At 37.4% G+C, this 13,354-nt stretch overlaps 2 protein-coding genes across 2 annotated transcripts; one reads left to right on the top strand and one right to left on the bottom strand.

Annotated features, from left to right (window-relative positions):
* Positions 1 to 1,490: 1,490 nt before the first annotated feature.
* LOC110768237 (la-related protein 1C) lies at positions 1,491 to 5,934 on the bottom strand. Its single transcript, XM_021971942.2, has 6 exons — positions 5,089 to 5,934; positions 4,180 to 4,759; positions 3,961 to 4,105; positions 3,773 to 3,863; positions 2,535 to 2,606; positions 1,491 to 2,273 (listed from the first exon to the last, which is right to left on the bottom strand). The coding sequence occupies exons 1-6, from the start codon at positions 5,581 to 5,583 to the stop codon at positions 1,998 to 2,000; spliced, it is 1,659 nt and encodes a 552-aa protein (XP_021827634.2). The 5' UTR covers positions 5,584 to 5,934; the 3' UTR covers positions 1,491 to 1,997.
* A 1,675-nt stretch (positions 5,935 to 7,609) lies between these two features.
* On the top strand, positions 7,610 to 10,753 carry LOC110768052 (putative cinnamyl alcohol dehydrogenase 6). Its single transcript, XM_088252886.1, has 6 exons — positions 7,610 to 7,836; positions 7,959 to 8,072; positions 8,159 to 8,386; positions 9,437 to 9,725; positions 9,826 to 9,979; positions 10,153 to 10,753. The coding sequence occupies exons 1-6, from the start codon at positions 7,742 to 7,744 to the stop codon at positions 10,371 to 10,373; spliced, it is 1,101 nt and encodes a 366-aa protein (XP_088109012.1). The 5' UTR covers positions 7,610 to 7,741; the 3' UTR covers positions 10,374 to 10,753.
* The last annotated feature ends 2,601 nt before the right edge of the window (positions 10,754 to 13,354 follow it).

Genomic DNA, 13,354 nt, shown 5'->3' with positions numbered 1-13,354 from the left:
ATGGATGGGCTCTGTTGTGTTGGTGGGCTCTATCTCTACATTGTATACCACCTCTCTAATAGAGATGAGCCCCATTGTATTAATGGGCTCATGGAACCCATCTCTATTGGAGATGTGATATAAAAATACGGTAAGCTTAGCATTGCCCATTAACTTTTGAGTGCTGCTATTTAGACACACAATATTGACCACTTTAGCTGATCACTTTATGTGGCAATTGATGTGTCATGCCAACTCAATTAATGAATGTCGCCATGTCAATTAAAAAACCTTAGCGTTTCTAGTAAGTGGACTCATGGCAACATTCATTAATTAACATGGCATGACACATCAATTGCCACATAAGGTGGTCAGCTAAGGTGGTCAATATTGTGTTTATAAATAGCATTACTCTTAACTTTTAGGCTATAACTAATTAATTAAGAGAGAGAGAGAGAGTGAGATATGAGAGAGAGACAGACAAACTAAAGCATTACACAATCACGTGCCTGCCGCAATTCAATTCGATTAACAACCCACTCTGTTTAATTTCCTTCCCCCCGGGATGAAGGCTTGTAATTGGTCAATTCTATTTCCCTTTTTCTAATATTATATTAGAAAGAATGTATAAGAGCACTTTCCCCCATAGTGTCATGGCAAAAGATAAGACCACAGATACTATTCATGTGAATAGTGATTGCTCTATCCTTTTTTATTTTGTTTTTCCACCCACTATCTTGGTGAATAGTGATTGCTCTATCCTTTTTTATTTTGTTCTTCCACCCATTATCTTGGCAACCCACCATCTGCCCGATTGCTGCACTGGAAATGATTTTTGAAGCCTAGAGGGTCTTTTTCCTGAGCTAGACTGCTGGGTAGAAATGCTCTAATATATGTACATAAACATACGGATGGAGCACTGCTATAATATGACTCAAGCACAAGCACAATTTGAGACTTGAGAACTTTCTTATAATTAAGCAAATTGTTTAACTTGGATACAGTTTCTGTAAATCTTCCACTCAAATTAAATGCCAGGTATTTTTAACTGAACAATATCGCTACTTTTCATTTATGAAAGTAACATCCTTACAACAAAATAACTTTGAAGATCCACTATAAAACCGAGATAAATAATTTCATCAAACACCTTAGTCTTTCTATTATCTTTTGGTAACATTTAAATACAAAATCATGTTTTTTTTTTTGGGGGTGAAATGGGGGAACGAATCTTGTTATTGAATTTATGATACCTATAATAAATGTTTCATGCAGTATGCATAGATTAAAAGAAAACAACTATTGAATGCGGGATTGGGCTTGCATCTCTTACCGACAAGATCATGATTCATGTTCATTGCCAACATGCTTAAATCTATTGCAGTTTGAACTTCAAATCAAACTGACAAAAGAACACCCATCAATGCAATCAAAACAAAAATATATAAGAGCATACAAGCATATAAAATCTACCTCTGTGACAAGATATAAAACATAAACACGCAACAAGATGAGGAAAGGTTAAGATTAGAGTACAAAATTGCAAAAATTCAAGCCATGGTCTGACCATCCCTGGGTGGCAAACAAACATAGGGCGCACTGCACCTACTGTAGAGTGACAGACAAACAAAAAGAATTGCTAACATTCCCTCAGCTATGAAGATAACATCTCAAATTAAGCTCTTCTTTTGATCAACCACAAAATAGACGCCCAAACATCCACACCAAATCCAAACTATACAAACCAATGACCTCCAAATTCTGCCTCCTCATCTTCCTCCCTTTCTTTGCACTTCAACGATAATTTATAATTATTTTTTATTTGTTTCCTGTACTAGCCTCAAAAACATGCCAAAACTAGGCAAAGTGACAGAAAATAAAGAAAAGAATTTGCATGCCTTCAACACAGCTACCTTCCTCCCCTCATTACTTTAGCATACCCTCCAAAATTAGCAGTGCACTCTTTATACTGGATTTTGCTTGAATTCTTTGGTGGTACAGATGGATCTACTTCAACTTCAATGGTTGGTTTGGGTAACATCCCCATTGGGAAGTTGTGACAAGCCAGCTGACTCAGTTGAACAGCTCTCTGGAATAGACACACAGTTTGATTCTAGCTTACCTGTCGTGTTAGTTTGGCTGGGAGCCTCTTCCTCCACTGTCATCTTCTCAAAAGAAGTTGCAAGCGTTTTATGACTTAATACACCAGGCGATGATGAGCCTGACTCAAAGGGAAGCTGACTACCAGCAGGTATCCATTTCATCCATTCATTAAGCCTCCTCACCTTGTCATCCTGCAATCATTACAACAACAATGTCAGATCAGGTGCACCAAAAGCAGCCAATTGCAGCACAGTAGCTAGATTTTTCATGACAGTACCATTGCCTATTTGAAGTCATTTCATTTGAAGTCATTTCATAATCAACATGATAAAGAGCCAAAAGGTCATCTTTTTTTGGCAACAAATAAGAAGATAACTCATGTCATAATATAATACGTATATCAGAGTTTTTTCAGCAGAACATTTTTCAGAAAATGCATTGTTGGAACTCACATGTACTTCAACAATACTTGAAGCTCTCAAGGAATCCAATATCAATTGGATGCTGGTTGTCAAACTCTTAACCTGCAACCATAAAGCATCAAGCAATATGTGAGGAAGAATGATACTTGAAAGTGATAAAGACAATTTTTTAAAGAAACAAAAGTTGACAAGAGTCCATCCAACCATGTAAGGAAAGCATAATCTTACTAGAGATACTTATGCTCATGGGTTTCAAACTCAAGTTCACACCAACTCAATTTTTTTCCTATGTTATCCTTTGTTTCTGCACATATTCCTCCTTTCTTCCTTTTCTTTATTTTTATTATAAAAAAAATATTCATTTAGAAAGATCAATCACCATGTTCTCAGCTTGCATGATTATCTCTGTTCAATATATATCATTTCCTATCATATATCAAATCTTCATGATAACAAAATATTGTATTATTTATTCGCATACTACTTAAGCCTTTAAGTTCTTTATAAGTCAATAACCCAAAAAGAAAAGTTATAATGGGCAAGGATTAAACCAGAGAATCATCTTAACATAAAAGTTCACAAAAGGGAAGTCAATGAATAGAAAATTGGAGAAGTGGCTGCAGAATCACAAATATGTAGGAAAATTTGAAGGTTGATATTTAGAGGAGTGTAAAACAATTTAGTTTATTTTAAATTAGAGCGTAAAATTAAAGGTAGAAATGAACACTTTGCCACAATCAAAGTCTATCACAGTCAGAAACAAATCAATGATTAACCCAACAACGTTCAATTTTCATCAGTAAATAACAGAACCTATACACTCCAAAGCAATCACAACCAATCACTCACTTCCCATTCATCCATACATCAATAAAAATTCCACACATTTATATATGTACATACATATAAATATCCTCCAATAAATTCCATATTTGAGGTCATGTTTCTCAAAGCATCTAACCCACTATGCATCCTAATCATCCATATCTGTCTAAGAGAGAACTATGGGTGCTGCGCAACTTGTTTAAAGTATTTGCATGCTGCCTAATGTGGTGAAACTATTACATTGAAATTGTGGGAAGCACAAACTGAAGGTGTTACAAATGATTAATCATTATTGTTGAGCGCCTAAGGCAATCTTACAACTTTCTTAGACTGAAATGTTTTTTTGAAAAGAATTTAGATGTTTCACCATGTTATAGGGCAAAGGTGATAATATAAGTCCCAAACGAGAGAAAAATGTGCTTAATCAACCATAAATAACATACCCGAGGAAAGTTTGCTATTAAAGAAATGGGAACCCAGCCCTGAGCATCCATGTTTGACCTCAAAAAGTCATCTTTTATCAGATTAGCATCACTACAATGAACAAAGAAAAAACCATGGCAGTTAATTTTCAAGATACTAAGAAACTGTTTCATACAGCTAAATAATTGTCAATCAACAAGAAATGTACCTGAAATAATAATCTATTTGGTTGACTATTAAAGAAGGCAGAGGAGATTCTGCAACAGGAATAAACATTGCAGGATGTGGTGCTTGAGAAATGAATGGCATGCCTCTCATGGGCTCCAAAGGCAATGTAGGGATATAAACAAACTCTGAAAAGAAAAGAGACATTAGTTTTACTTCCACATAACTAAAAAAACAAAAACCTCTTTTAATGTAGTATTACCACCAGGAAAACCCATGGGGTTTGCAAATGGCCTTGCAGTCTGGGGAGGAAATGCAGCAGTGTTTGGTGGTGCAGACCTTACAAGGCCCCTTGGAGGAGCTCTATGCTGATGCATGTGGGCATCCCTGGCATTCATATAATTTCCACGATCTTGGTCACGCTTGATTCCGTGATTGTTGTGGTAGGAACCATCTCCACGGGGGTGGGGGCCAAAATTTCCCCTACAGGAATTATTGCGATGATCATTTACTTTGTGTGATTGAGGTACAAACCCACCAACTGGTCTAACATCCCAACTGTTTCCCCGAAAAGAAGGGTCTCTTGAAGAAGGATCAGGCATCGTTGGTACCAGATTACCATAACCATTTGGAAGTATAGGGAAAACAGGGAATGGTGGCGGTGGTGGCGGTGTGGGAGGGTGTCCAAAACCACTGTGTGCGTGCCCACCACCAGTGCTGCCACCGCCACCCCGCTTTGATAGTCTTTGTCGAGCTGGAAATGCATTATTCGATGTGGAGTTAGGGCTTGCATTATTTGTAGAATGTCTTTTGGAGTTGGGTGAATGTGTTATAACAGGTGCCTATCAACAAAACACAAGATCAATCACGCCATCAGTACTTAGAATTAACTCCCACTCCACGAAAAATGTTATAGCTTATAATCTGTTTGGTTGCAGATACGGTAGAGTAAAGTAGCTTTTTGAATCTGAGTTATTTCATTGTTTAACACCCTGACGAACCTAAACAACCCTCAAGCTCAACTAGGCAAGTCATCCATTAATTGTTACCAAATTATGTAACATGATTCTCGCTGTCTTTACCTTCCTTAATTTTCCTCTGCAACCAAACACACATCCATACACAGACAAAGGGAAAAAAGGGAAAAAAAGTGAAGTGCTTGGGAACAAACCTGAGAAACCGAGACTGATCCATGGGTGACAGTTGCATCGGAGACAGTCTTTGAAGAGGAATCAGCCGGTAATTTAGGTGAAGCCCTAGTGGACTCAGATAAAGCAGGCCAAGAAACAGCACCCATTACAGTTGTAGGACTAACCTCAACGACGTCGTTAGCGGGCTTGTTCCAAGCCGGCTTCTTTGGCCTAGCCGCATTGCCGTTGTTCCCATTGGAACCCTCAGCAGCTGAGGAACCATCCGCCGCAGGCAGAGGCAATGGCGGCGGCGAAGAACGAGCAGCTTTGGAGGATACGGAGCAATCGGAAAAAGGGGTTTGCTCCGGTGCCGAGGTTCCCAGCGAGGACAACGATGAAGAGGACGATGGCGGCGATTGATGAACAGCCTCTGGTTCAGCCCCTCGGACCACCTTAGCCCAGGGAGATGGTAAACTACTTTTCCTATTGACGCCGTCGAGGTGGTGATTGGCAGCCGAATCGGCAGCCATAGCCATGACCAAATTAGGGTTTCGACGAGTTCAGAAAACAAAACGCTGATCAATATATGAACACAAATATAAATTAATCAGTTTACAATTATTTAATTAATTTATTAGACAAAAATAATAATGTAATAGATGATTGGCAAACACTGAAAGAGAAGAGAAGATTAAGAATTGTGTTTGATTTTCTAGAAATTATAAATTTTAGAATGCGGGATTTTGATAAACTGAAGACGGATCTTGCACGTGAAAAAGCACAAGCAACCGTCAACTCTCTAAACCAACGGGTGCGACTCTCCCGGCCTCCCCTCTCTCTGCTTTTGTTCTGAGCACTGGGAAATAAACTACAGCCTATAAGCTACAGCTAACAGGTTTTTCTTATGAAAACTCATGTAATTACTAAAAACCCCATATCCTACCAGTATACTAATTTCAAGTGTTTTAGGTATTTGCTATTCATAATTACCGTTTTGTCCCCGGTTTAGGCTAACATATTAATAAAGATGATTACGATGACAAATGAGTTTTATCTCCCCAAATCAACCTTGTAACAAAATATAAATATAAATCGTGTATTATAATAAGTGGAAGGTATTTTTATTGGTTGTCAATAGTTGTAATAGACATGAATTGTAAAACTGGATGATGTTTTATAATTCGTGGTTATAGTAACTTCCTCTTCTTATTAGCATATTAGTAGTTAATTTTAGTTTTAGAGACATAGGGGGATAAAAGTCTTGAATTAAATTAAGAGCCCATTTAATCATAGACATTGACCCATTTAAGCCATTTGGGCATTTTCACATTTCTTACTGTGAACCTTTCCATTAACATTTTGGCCCATAAAAATATGGGCCTTGGCATACTAAACGGATGGCAGAGCCGCTCACTGTGACGAGTTTTGGACCAGATCTTATTGGACACCGGCTGCTTTCGTAATTTTGTTTTTTGTTTCATTTTTCCATGTCCAATTCCAAACATGAGCTGCACCTGCATGTAAAATAAATTCATGTACAGTGAAATCCAACAACTATGTGGTTCATGCCATGATTCTCAGAAATAATATTCGTTATAACTGATGACGCCGAAAATGTAGCTTTGCTGATGACTATTGTCACCATCCATATAATAATATTCATCGTCCCAGTGGGAGGGTGGGACTAAATAGTTTAGTCAAGTCAAATAGGAAATTGTGTATGAATCACCTGTACTAGGTCCCAACAAAAATAAAATGGTGATTGTTTATGTGTTTTTTTGAAGATAATTGTTGTTTGAATTTCAAAATGGTCGTATATGTACTCATTTCTATTTAAATTTATTTTATGTAAAAGGAGTGCATATTGTTATTAGAACACCATAAGATTATATAGCAGAGAAAATGAAAACATTCAAAACCCAACGTGAAAGCCAAAAACAAGAGCGTGATCTTCAAAAAATTTACGTTTGAAACAATTACGATCAAACAAAAATACTGCCCATTAACAAACTATTAGTTAATGTGGCGATGCATGTCATGTGAAACTTACTAATAAACTACTAGTTGAGTGATATCATTTTTTTCAATGTTGAAATAGCAATAGGTGTGAAAGTGAAGTATATTTCCCCATTAACAAAGAATGGAAATGAAAAAAAAAAGGTGTTCAACTCTCCACCCAGACTAGTCAAAGTAACGCTTATGATAACAATAGGTGGATTTCATCGGTTATATTCTGAAAAGTTGTTAAAGGTAGGTGGTGGTGGTGGGTGAGAACCTTTCTGGGTAATTTAAGGATGTTGAAGGATATTTGAGAAACTTATGGGTGGTGGCGTGGGTCGTCTCTTCCTTGTCATTCCGTCAAAATGTTGTTTTTAATAAGGAAAAAGTCAGGAAATTCACGAGAAGAGTGAGATGACTCTGACTCTGACTCTGACTCTGACTCTGAGAAGAGGGCATCTCTCGAGATGCCTACACTGAATTTACAACAAACTCAATAATTACAGCAAATTAATATGCATTTATTATTATTATATAATTAATATAAGTGTGTTTTTTGTTTTTCTCAACTGATCAATAATGTTATATTATATAATGAGTTGAGTGAAGTGAGTTTGTTGTGGTGTGCTGTGCATTGCATTTTGCATATATCCCATCCCAAGTTGTGAAACTGCGTGTCTTGTCTGAGCGTCTCTCATGGCTCAAACGACTCCAAATCATACACAGACTGTTTCTGGGTGGGCAGCTCACGATTCCTCCGGCAAGATCACCCCTTTCATCTTCAAACGAAGGTACCTATTAATATTATAAGCTTTTTGGTTTTAATTTCCCGATCGAAAATGATACAAGTCCGATATTCGTTGTCTTTTTAATCCTGGCCGGATAAACTCTAACTCTATATATATGCTCTCAGAGAAAATGGGATCAACGATGTGACCATAGAGATCTTGTACTGTGGAATATGCCACACAGATCTCCACCATGTTAGGAATGACTGGGGAATTACCATGTATCCAGTAGTCCCCGGGTACGTAATCTCTCTCTCTCTCTCTCTCTTTTCGTGACTTCGTCTGTCTCAGCCGAGAGAGATTCACCGGTTGTATGCTATGCTAGGCATGAGATTACAGGGGTGATTACGAAAGTTGGAAGCAACGTGAAGGAATTCGAGGTAGGAGATAGAGTGGGGGTGGGATGCTTGGCAGCGACATGTTTGGAGTGTGACTTCTGTAAAGACTCCCAAGAGAACTACTGCGATCAGGTCCAGTTCACCTACAATGGCATCTTCTGGGATGGTAGTATTACCTACGGTGGTTACTCCAAAATGCTAGTCGCAGATCATAGGTACGTCCAAATCTAATCTACCCTTAATGCCACCCCATCTAATTGTAATTAATTAAGGGAGGAGACCAAAGTTAAGTACCATAATTATTATTTTAATTGTCTATACTCTTTATATGTCCTCAAACCTACAAGTCCTACAACTACTATGTCCATATCTTTAAGCCTTGCATTCATATCTGCCTCACAAATTAGGTGGTGGAATTAATTAACTCACTCCTTTTTTATTTACTTACACTCTCTTTGTTAGAAATTGTATGTTCTCACTCATTTTTTGTTCACTTACATTTCTTTTTTTGTTATAGTAAAAGCTATTAAAATTTCTTTTTTTGTTATAGTAAAAGCTATTAAAAGACCACTTCCTTCCTTGGTTGGTCCTCCTTTCCTTCCACTCCAGTACTTGTGTGGCTGAGAATCTTTTGGTTTTGTCTTGTGGGGTTGCTTTCCTTGCCGCACAGATCACTGAGAAATTATAGCCCCAGTTAGTAATAGTAAGGCATTGGGAATTGAGCATAGCACAATTAAGAGCTCACTTTTAGTGATTTTAAATGATTTTGAAGAGAAGTATCTCCCATAAAATCACGTAAAGTGATTTTTCATAAAAATGATTATTAGCATCTCAAGAATCACTTTCAAACGAGCCATAACTTCTTAGAATGAAATATCTCGTGTGATTATTAGTTTAAGCTACGATCAGTTTGAATCTATATCTATATATATAAAGCAAAAGACAAAAAATGGTAAAACATTCAAAATACTAGAAAATGCCTTTAGTTAATGCAAATATTAAGAATTGAAATTATTAATTAAATGAGGATAATTTGGTAAATTCACTTTTTTCATGTTAAAAAAATTAAAATTAAAAAAAAATCAGATCATAGATCCTATTTTTATAGAATATAACCAATCATTATCTTTTTTAATTCTAAAATAAAATAAATTTTTTTAAAAAGCTTCTCGTAATTTCGAAAACTTATACAAAAAGGCTAGTTAATATATTATATATTGTGGTTAAGTTAAGAATAATGTGAGATGCCAATGGATTGGATGAAGGTACGTGGTGCACATACCAGCGAACCTGCCATTGGATGCAACAGCACCGCTATTGTGCGCTGGGGTGACTGTGTTCAGCCCGATGAAAGACCACAATCTACACCAAGCACCAGGGAAGAAGATAGGGGTCGTCGGTCTGGGAGGTCTTGGACACGTGGCAGTCAAATTCGGGAAAGCCTTTGGTCATCATGTAACCGTCATCAGCACTTCTCCGTCCAAAGAGAAGGAGGCTAAAGAGCGTTTGGGTGCTGACGACTTCCTAGTCAGCACTGATGCTCAACAACTTAAGGTTTATATTTATATTTAATTTGTTTTTTTCTTATTCGTCTTGTTTTCTTTTACTGCCGGTGTAAATGAAATTAAGTTGATGCTGCTGATGATGATGACAGAAAGGCATGAGGACACTTGACTTCATATTAAATACGGTGTCAGCTAAGCACTCTCTTGGGCCCCTCTTAGAATTGCTCAAAGTGAATGGAACTATGGTGGTTGTCGGTGCACCAGACCAGCCCTTTGAATTGCCTTCCTTCCCGATGATATTTGGTAATTAAAAACACCATCAATCTCATAGACTCTCTTTATTTCTAACCTAAATTAAAAATAAAAAAGTAAAATTTAACTGAGAATATAAGTAAGAGTAGCATCATATATACATTCTCTCAATGGAAAATGGTGGGCATGGAATTAATGACGTGAACAATATTATCAATGGACAGGCAAGAGGGCAGTGAAGGGCAGCGTGATAGGAGGAATGAGAGACACAAAGGAGATGATGGAACTATGCGGGAAGCATAACATAACGTGCGACATTGAGGTTACAACACCAGACAAACTCAACGAGGCCTTGGACCGTGTTGCGAAAAATGACGTTAGGTATCGATTTGTCATTGACATTGCTGCTTCTTCGGGCGCTGCTGAATTACCTTCTAATATTTAGAATGAGGAGAATTAATCATGTCAAAAATTTGTATGCAATATAATGTGATGTCATTGATTGTTTACATTTAGTATTGTTGTTGAACAAGTTATATGTCATGGGAGGAAATTGCAATGGGGGATTTTGAAGGAAGCACTGTGCGATGGAAAGTATGTGACATTTGAATTAATAAATGAATCGGTTTGGTCTTTGTTGTTAATTAAGTTGGAACTAGGTCAAGCTCAAGGTAGTTGTTGGAGAAACTTTCGGACTCACGGTTGTGTTCAGACTTCACACTTGAGCGGTCGTACGTTGAATAAGTCAAATCCAATATCTTATTAGCACATGCGGTTTGTGCGTGGTATTGTTAAGTCTTGAGTGTAGGACCTTCTCTTTGTCTATGTTTCTTTCTTGATTTACATACTCTTAAAAAATAACAAATCACAAACAATTGGGCTTCATATTTTGGACTCCCCTCTTCCTCCTAACGGACCCAACCCTAGATGACGACAAGACTTTAGGACGGCAGGCCTGTAGCATTTTTGCTATAACTAATTGGGCTAAAGACCCCAAATATGAAAAATAAAAAACGATTCCAAAGACTTCTATTGGGAATTCATGTTCATCAAACTATATATTTTCTTTCCCTTTTTATGAAATAAATCACCTGCGGTTTTTGTTTTTTTACTTTTCGCTCTGTCATAAAATTAAATTGGGTAAAGAAGCAATCATTTTATTGGCATCCCAGATTTTAAGTACTATTAACAGAAAAACAAACAAGTACTAATATATATCCAAGCAGAGGATCCGGATCCATTAAGCATACGTATAATTAGAAAGAAGATATACTAACTGCAAATAGGAATATGCTTTTCTTTTCTTTCATTTAGAATTATATTAATCTCATAGTTTGCCCACGTAGCATAATTATGCCATGCGTGTTCATGAGAATACTGATCACTCACATCATTATATGTAGTGTGTGTGACGGTGAGATTAGGTCACTGGAGGTCGACGAGCGACCTTTCTTGCGAAATACAAAATGAAATTAATCCCTCAGCTCTTTGTTTCAACGACTACTATATATACATATAATATTAACCATATACAAGGTTCCTTATAGTTTGTCTTGTCAGCAACAAACTCGTTCCATTCCATGGTTCGAATTGCTATGGCATATTCCAGGTGTATATATTCCATCTTCTACTTGTACTCTACTATACATTACATCTGTCAGATCAGGACTCAGGCTCACTGGATCAGGTCATACTGTTTACCCTGAAAAGGACCCTCCGGCCATTTGCGTGGTGTTTGGCCGTGGAGTTTGCTTGTTGCGATTGCGAAGGCTTGCCACTGTTGGCAGTGAAAAACTCCAACAGACTGGAGAATGCGCACCGATATTGACTTTAATAAATCGATTGTGGATCGGGTGGGGAACTGGCCCGATACAAGGTTCTTTTCTATGCCTCAGTTAAGAGGACTTCAATATTCATCTAGTGTGAAAATAATAGGTGACATACGCTAAAATTGAACAGTAATGGAAATGACAGAAGTTTATCAAAATATTTCTCTATTCAAACAACTTGAAAGAAAAAGGAAATGCATAAATAACACGGCCTGAAGATTTCTCTATTCAGACCTGATACATAAAATTAAAATGGAGATTGAAGATTTCTCTATTCAATCTTGTACAAGGAAAAATCATACCAAGAGTTGGCAGAGCAAAATAAAGAAAATTCCTCAGGAGTTGTCAAATGGGAAATTCAGAGAATGAAAAAGGAAGGCTGTTTCAAGCTTTTGAGCTGGGTTTATAGACGTTGAGTCTGGTTTTTGTTGGTTGAGTTGTGTGTCTTTGCTGATGATTTTTCCTTCAATTTATAGAGAATGGAGGTCGATTGAGTGGACCAGCAGTCAATTTGAAGTACCCACTTGCCATTGGTTTTGGTGAGTGGGTTGCTGAAAATACAAGTAAACCCAAAAAAGTTGCTAAGAGACTTTGATGTGATTTGACAGAAGTTGTCACTGTTAGACTTAAAGAAATCCAAAGTATTAGTCCACTTGCCATTGATTGGTGAGTGATAGCCAAAAGTAGCTGACTAAAAGACAAAAAGAAATGTAGAGATAATGACCACAATCTCTACTTCTTTCTTTATTCATTCTTTAAGTCCACTTGCATATTATTTTATTCTTCTTTCAACCTTGGTGTAGACTTTTCACGTGAATGTTGGGCTTTGGCTTTGTTTTAATATTCTTCATCACAGAGAATATTAAATTGTTTCCATCTACCACATCTTCACTTTATTCTTCTCTGAATCAACTCACTGGTGATGAAGTCCCTCCATTGATAAAGTGAAACTTGGTTTGCAGCCACTGAGTTTCTCCTTTGAACATGCCTTGATGCGTAATAAACTGGGAATGCTAGGATGATCCAATTGCTGCCAATTTCGGATATGTTGTTCTCCACATAAGTAGGAACAACATTGATGAAGAACTTAATTCCATTTGAGCAATAGAAAATCTGGTTTTAGCATGGTTACACCGGACTGGTCGTCACAGACTGCTCTAATGAACAGAAATCATGATTAATGCCCCGAAAATTCAATACTTGCACAAATGACGCCAAATTCGGATATGTCGTAGTAGACATCCAAATGAACAACTTTCATGAAGAACGAATGTTCATTTGAGGACTGGAAGCTAGTCCGAATCGGGCCATAATTAGGCCCGAATTGCCACTGTTATCAGCTTTCGCTGTTGCTGGTATGCTTTTGGTGTTTGATGTCGCGAGGATTCCACATTTATCCAAATGATCCCAAATTTGGATATGTTACAGTAGACGTTCTATGCAAAACTTTCATGAAGAAAGATAATTCATTAGAGCATTGGAATTAGGCCCGAATTGGGCCCGAATTAGGCCCGAATTGATGCTATAAGCTTTTGCTGGCGCTGTGCATCTAGTGTTTTCAGCTCTTAGGACTCCACATTTGTCCAAATAAACCCAA

Source organism: Prunus avium, chromosome 1 (assembly GCF_965620075.1).
Source record: "Prunus avium chromosome 1, drPruAviu1.hap1.1, whole genome shotgun sequence".
Taxonomy (NCBI): domain Eukaryota; kingdom Viridiplantae; phylum Streptophyta; class Magnoliopsida; order Rosales; family Rosaceae; genus Prunus; species Prunus avium.
Note: the sequence above shows the minus strand (reverse complement) of the source record. Positions and strands in the feature narration are given on the sequence as shown.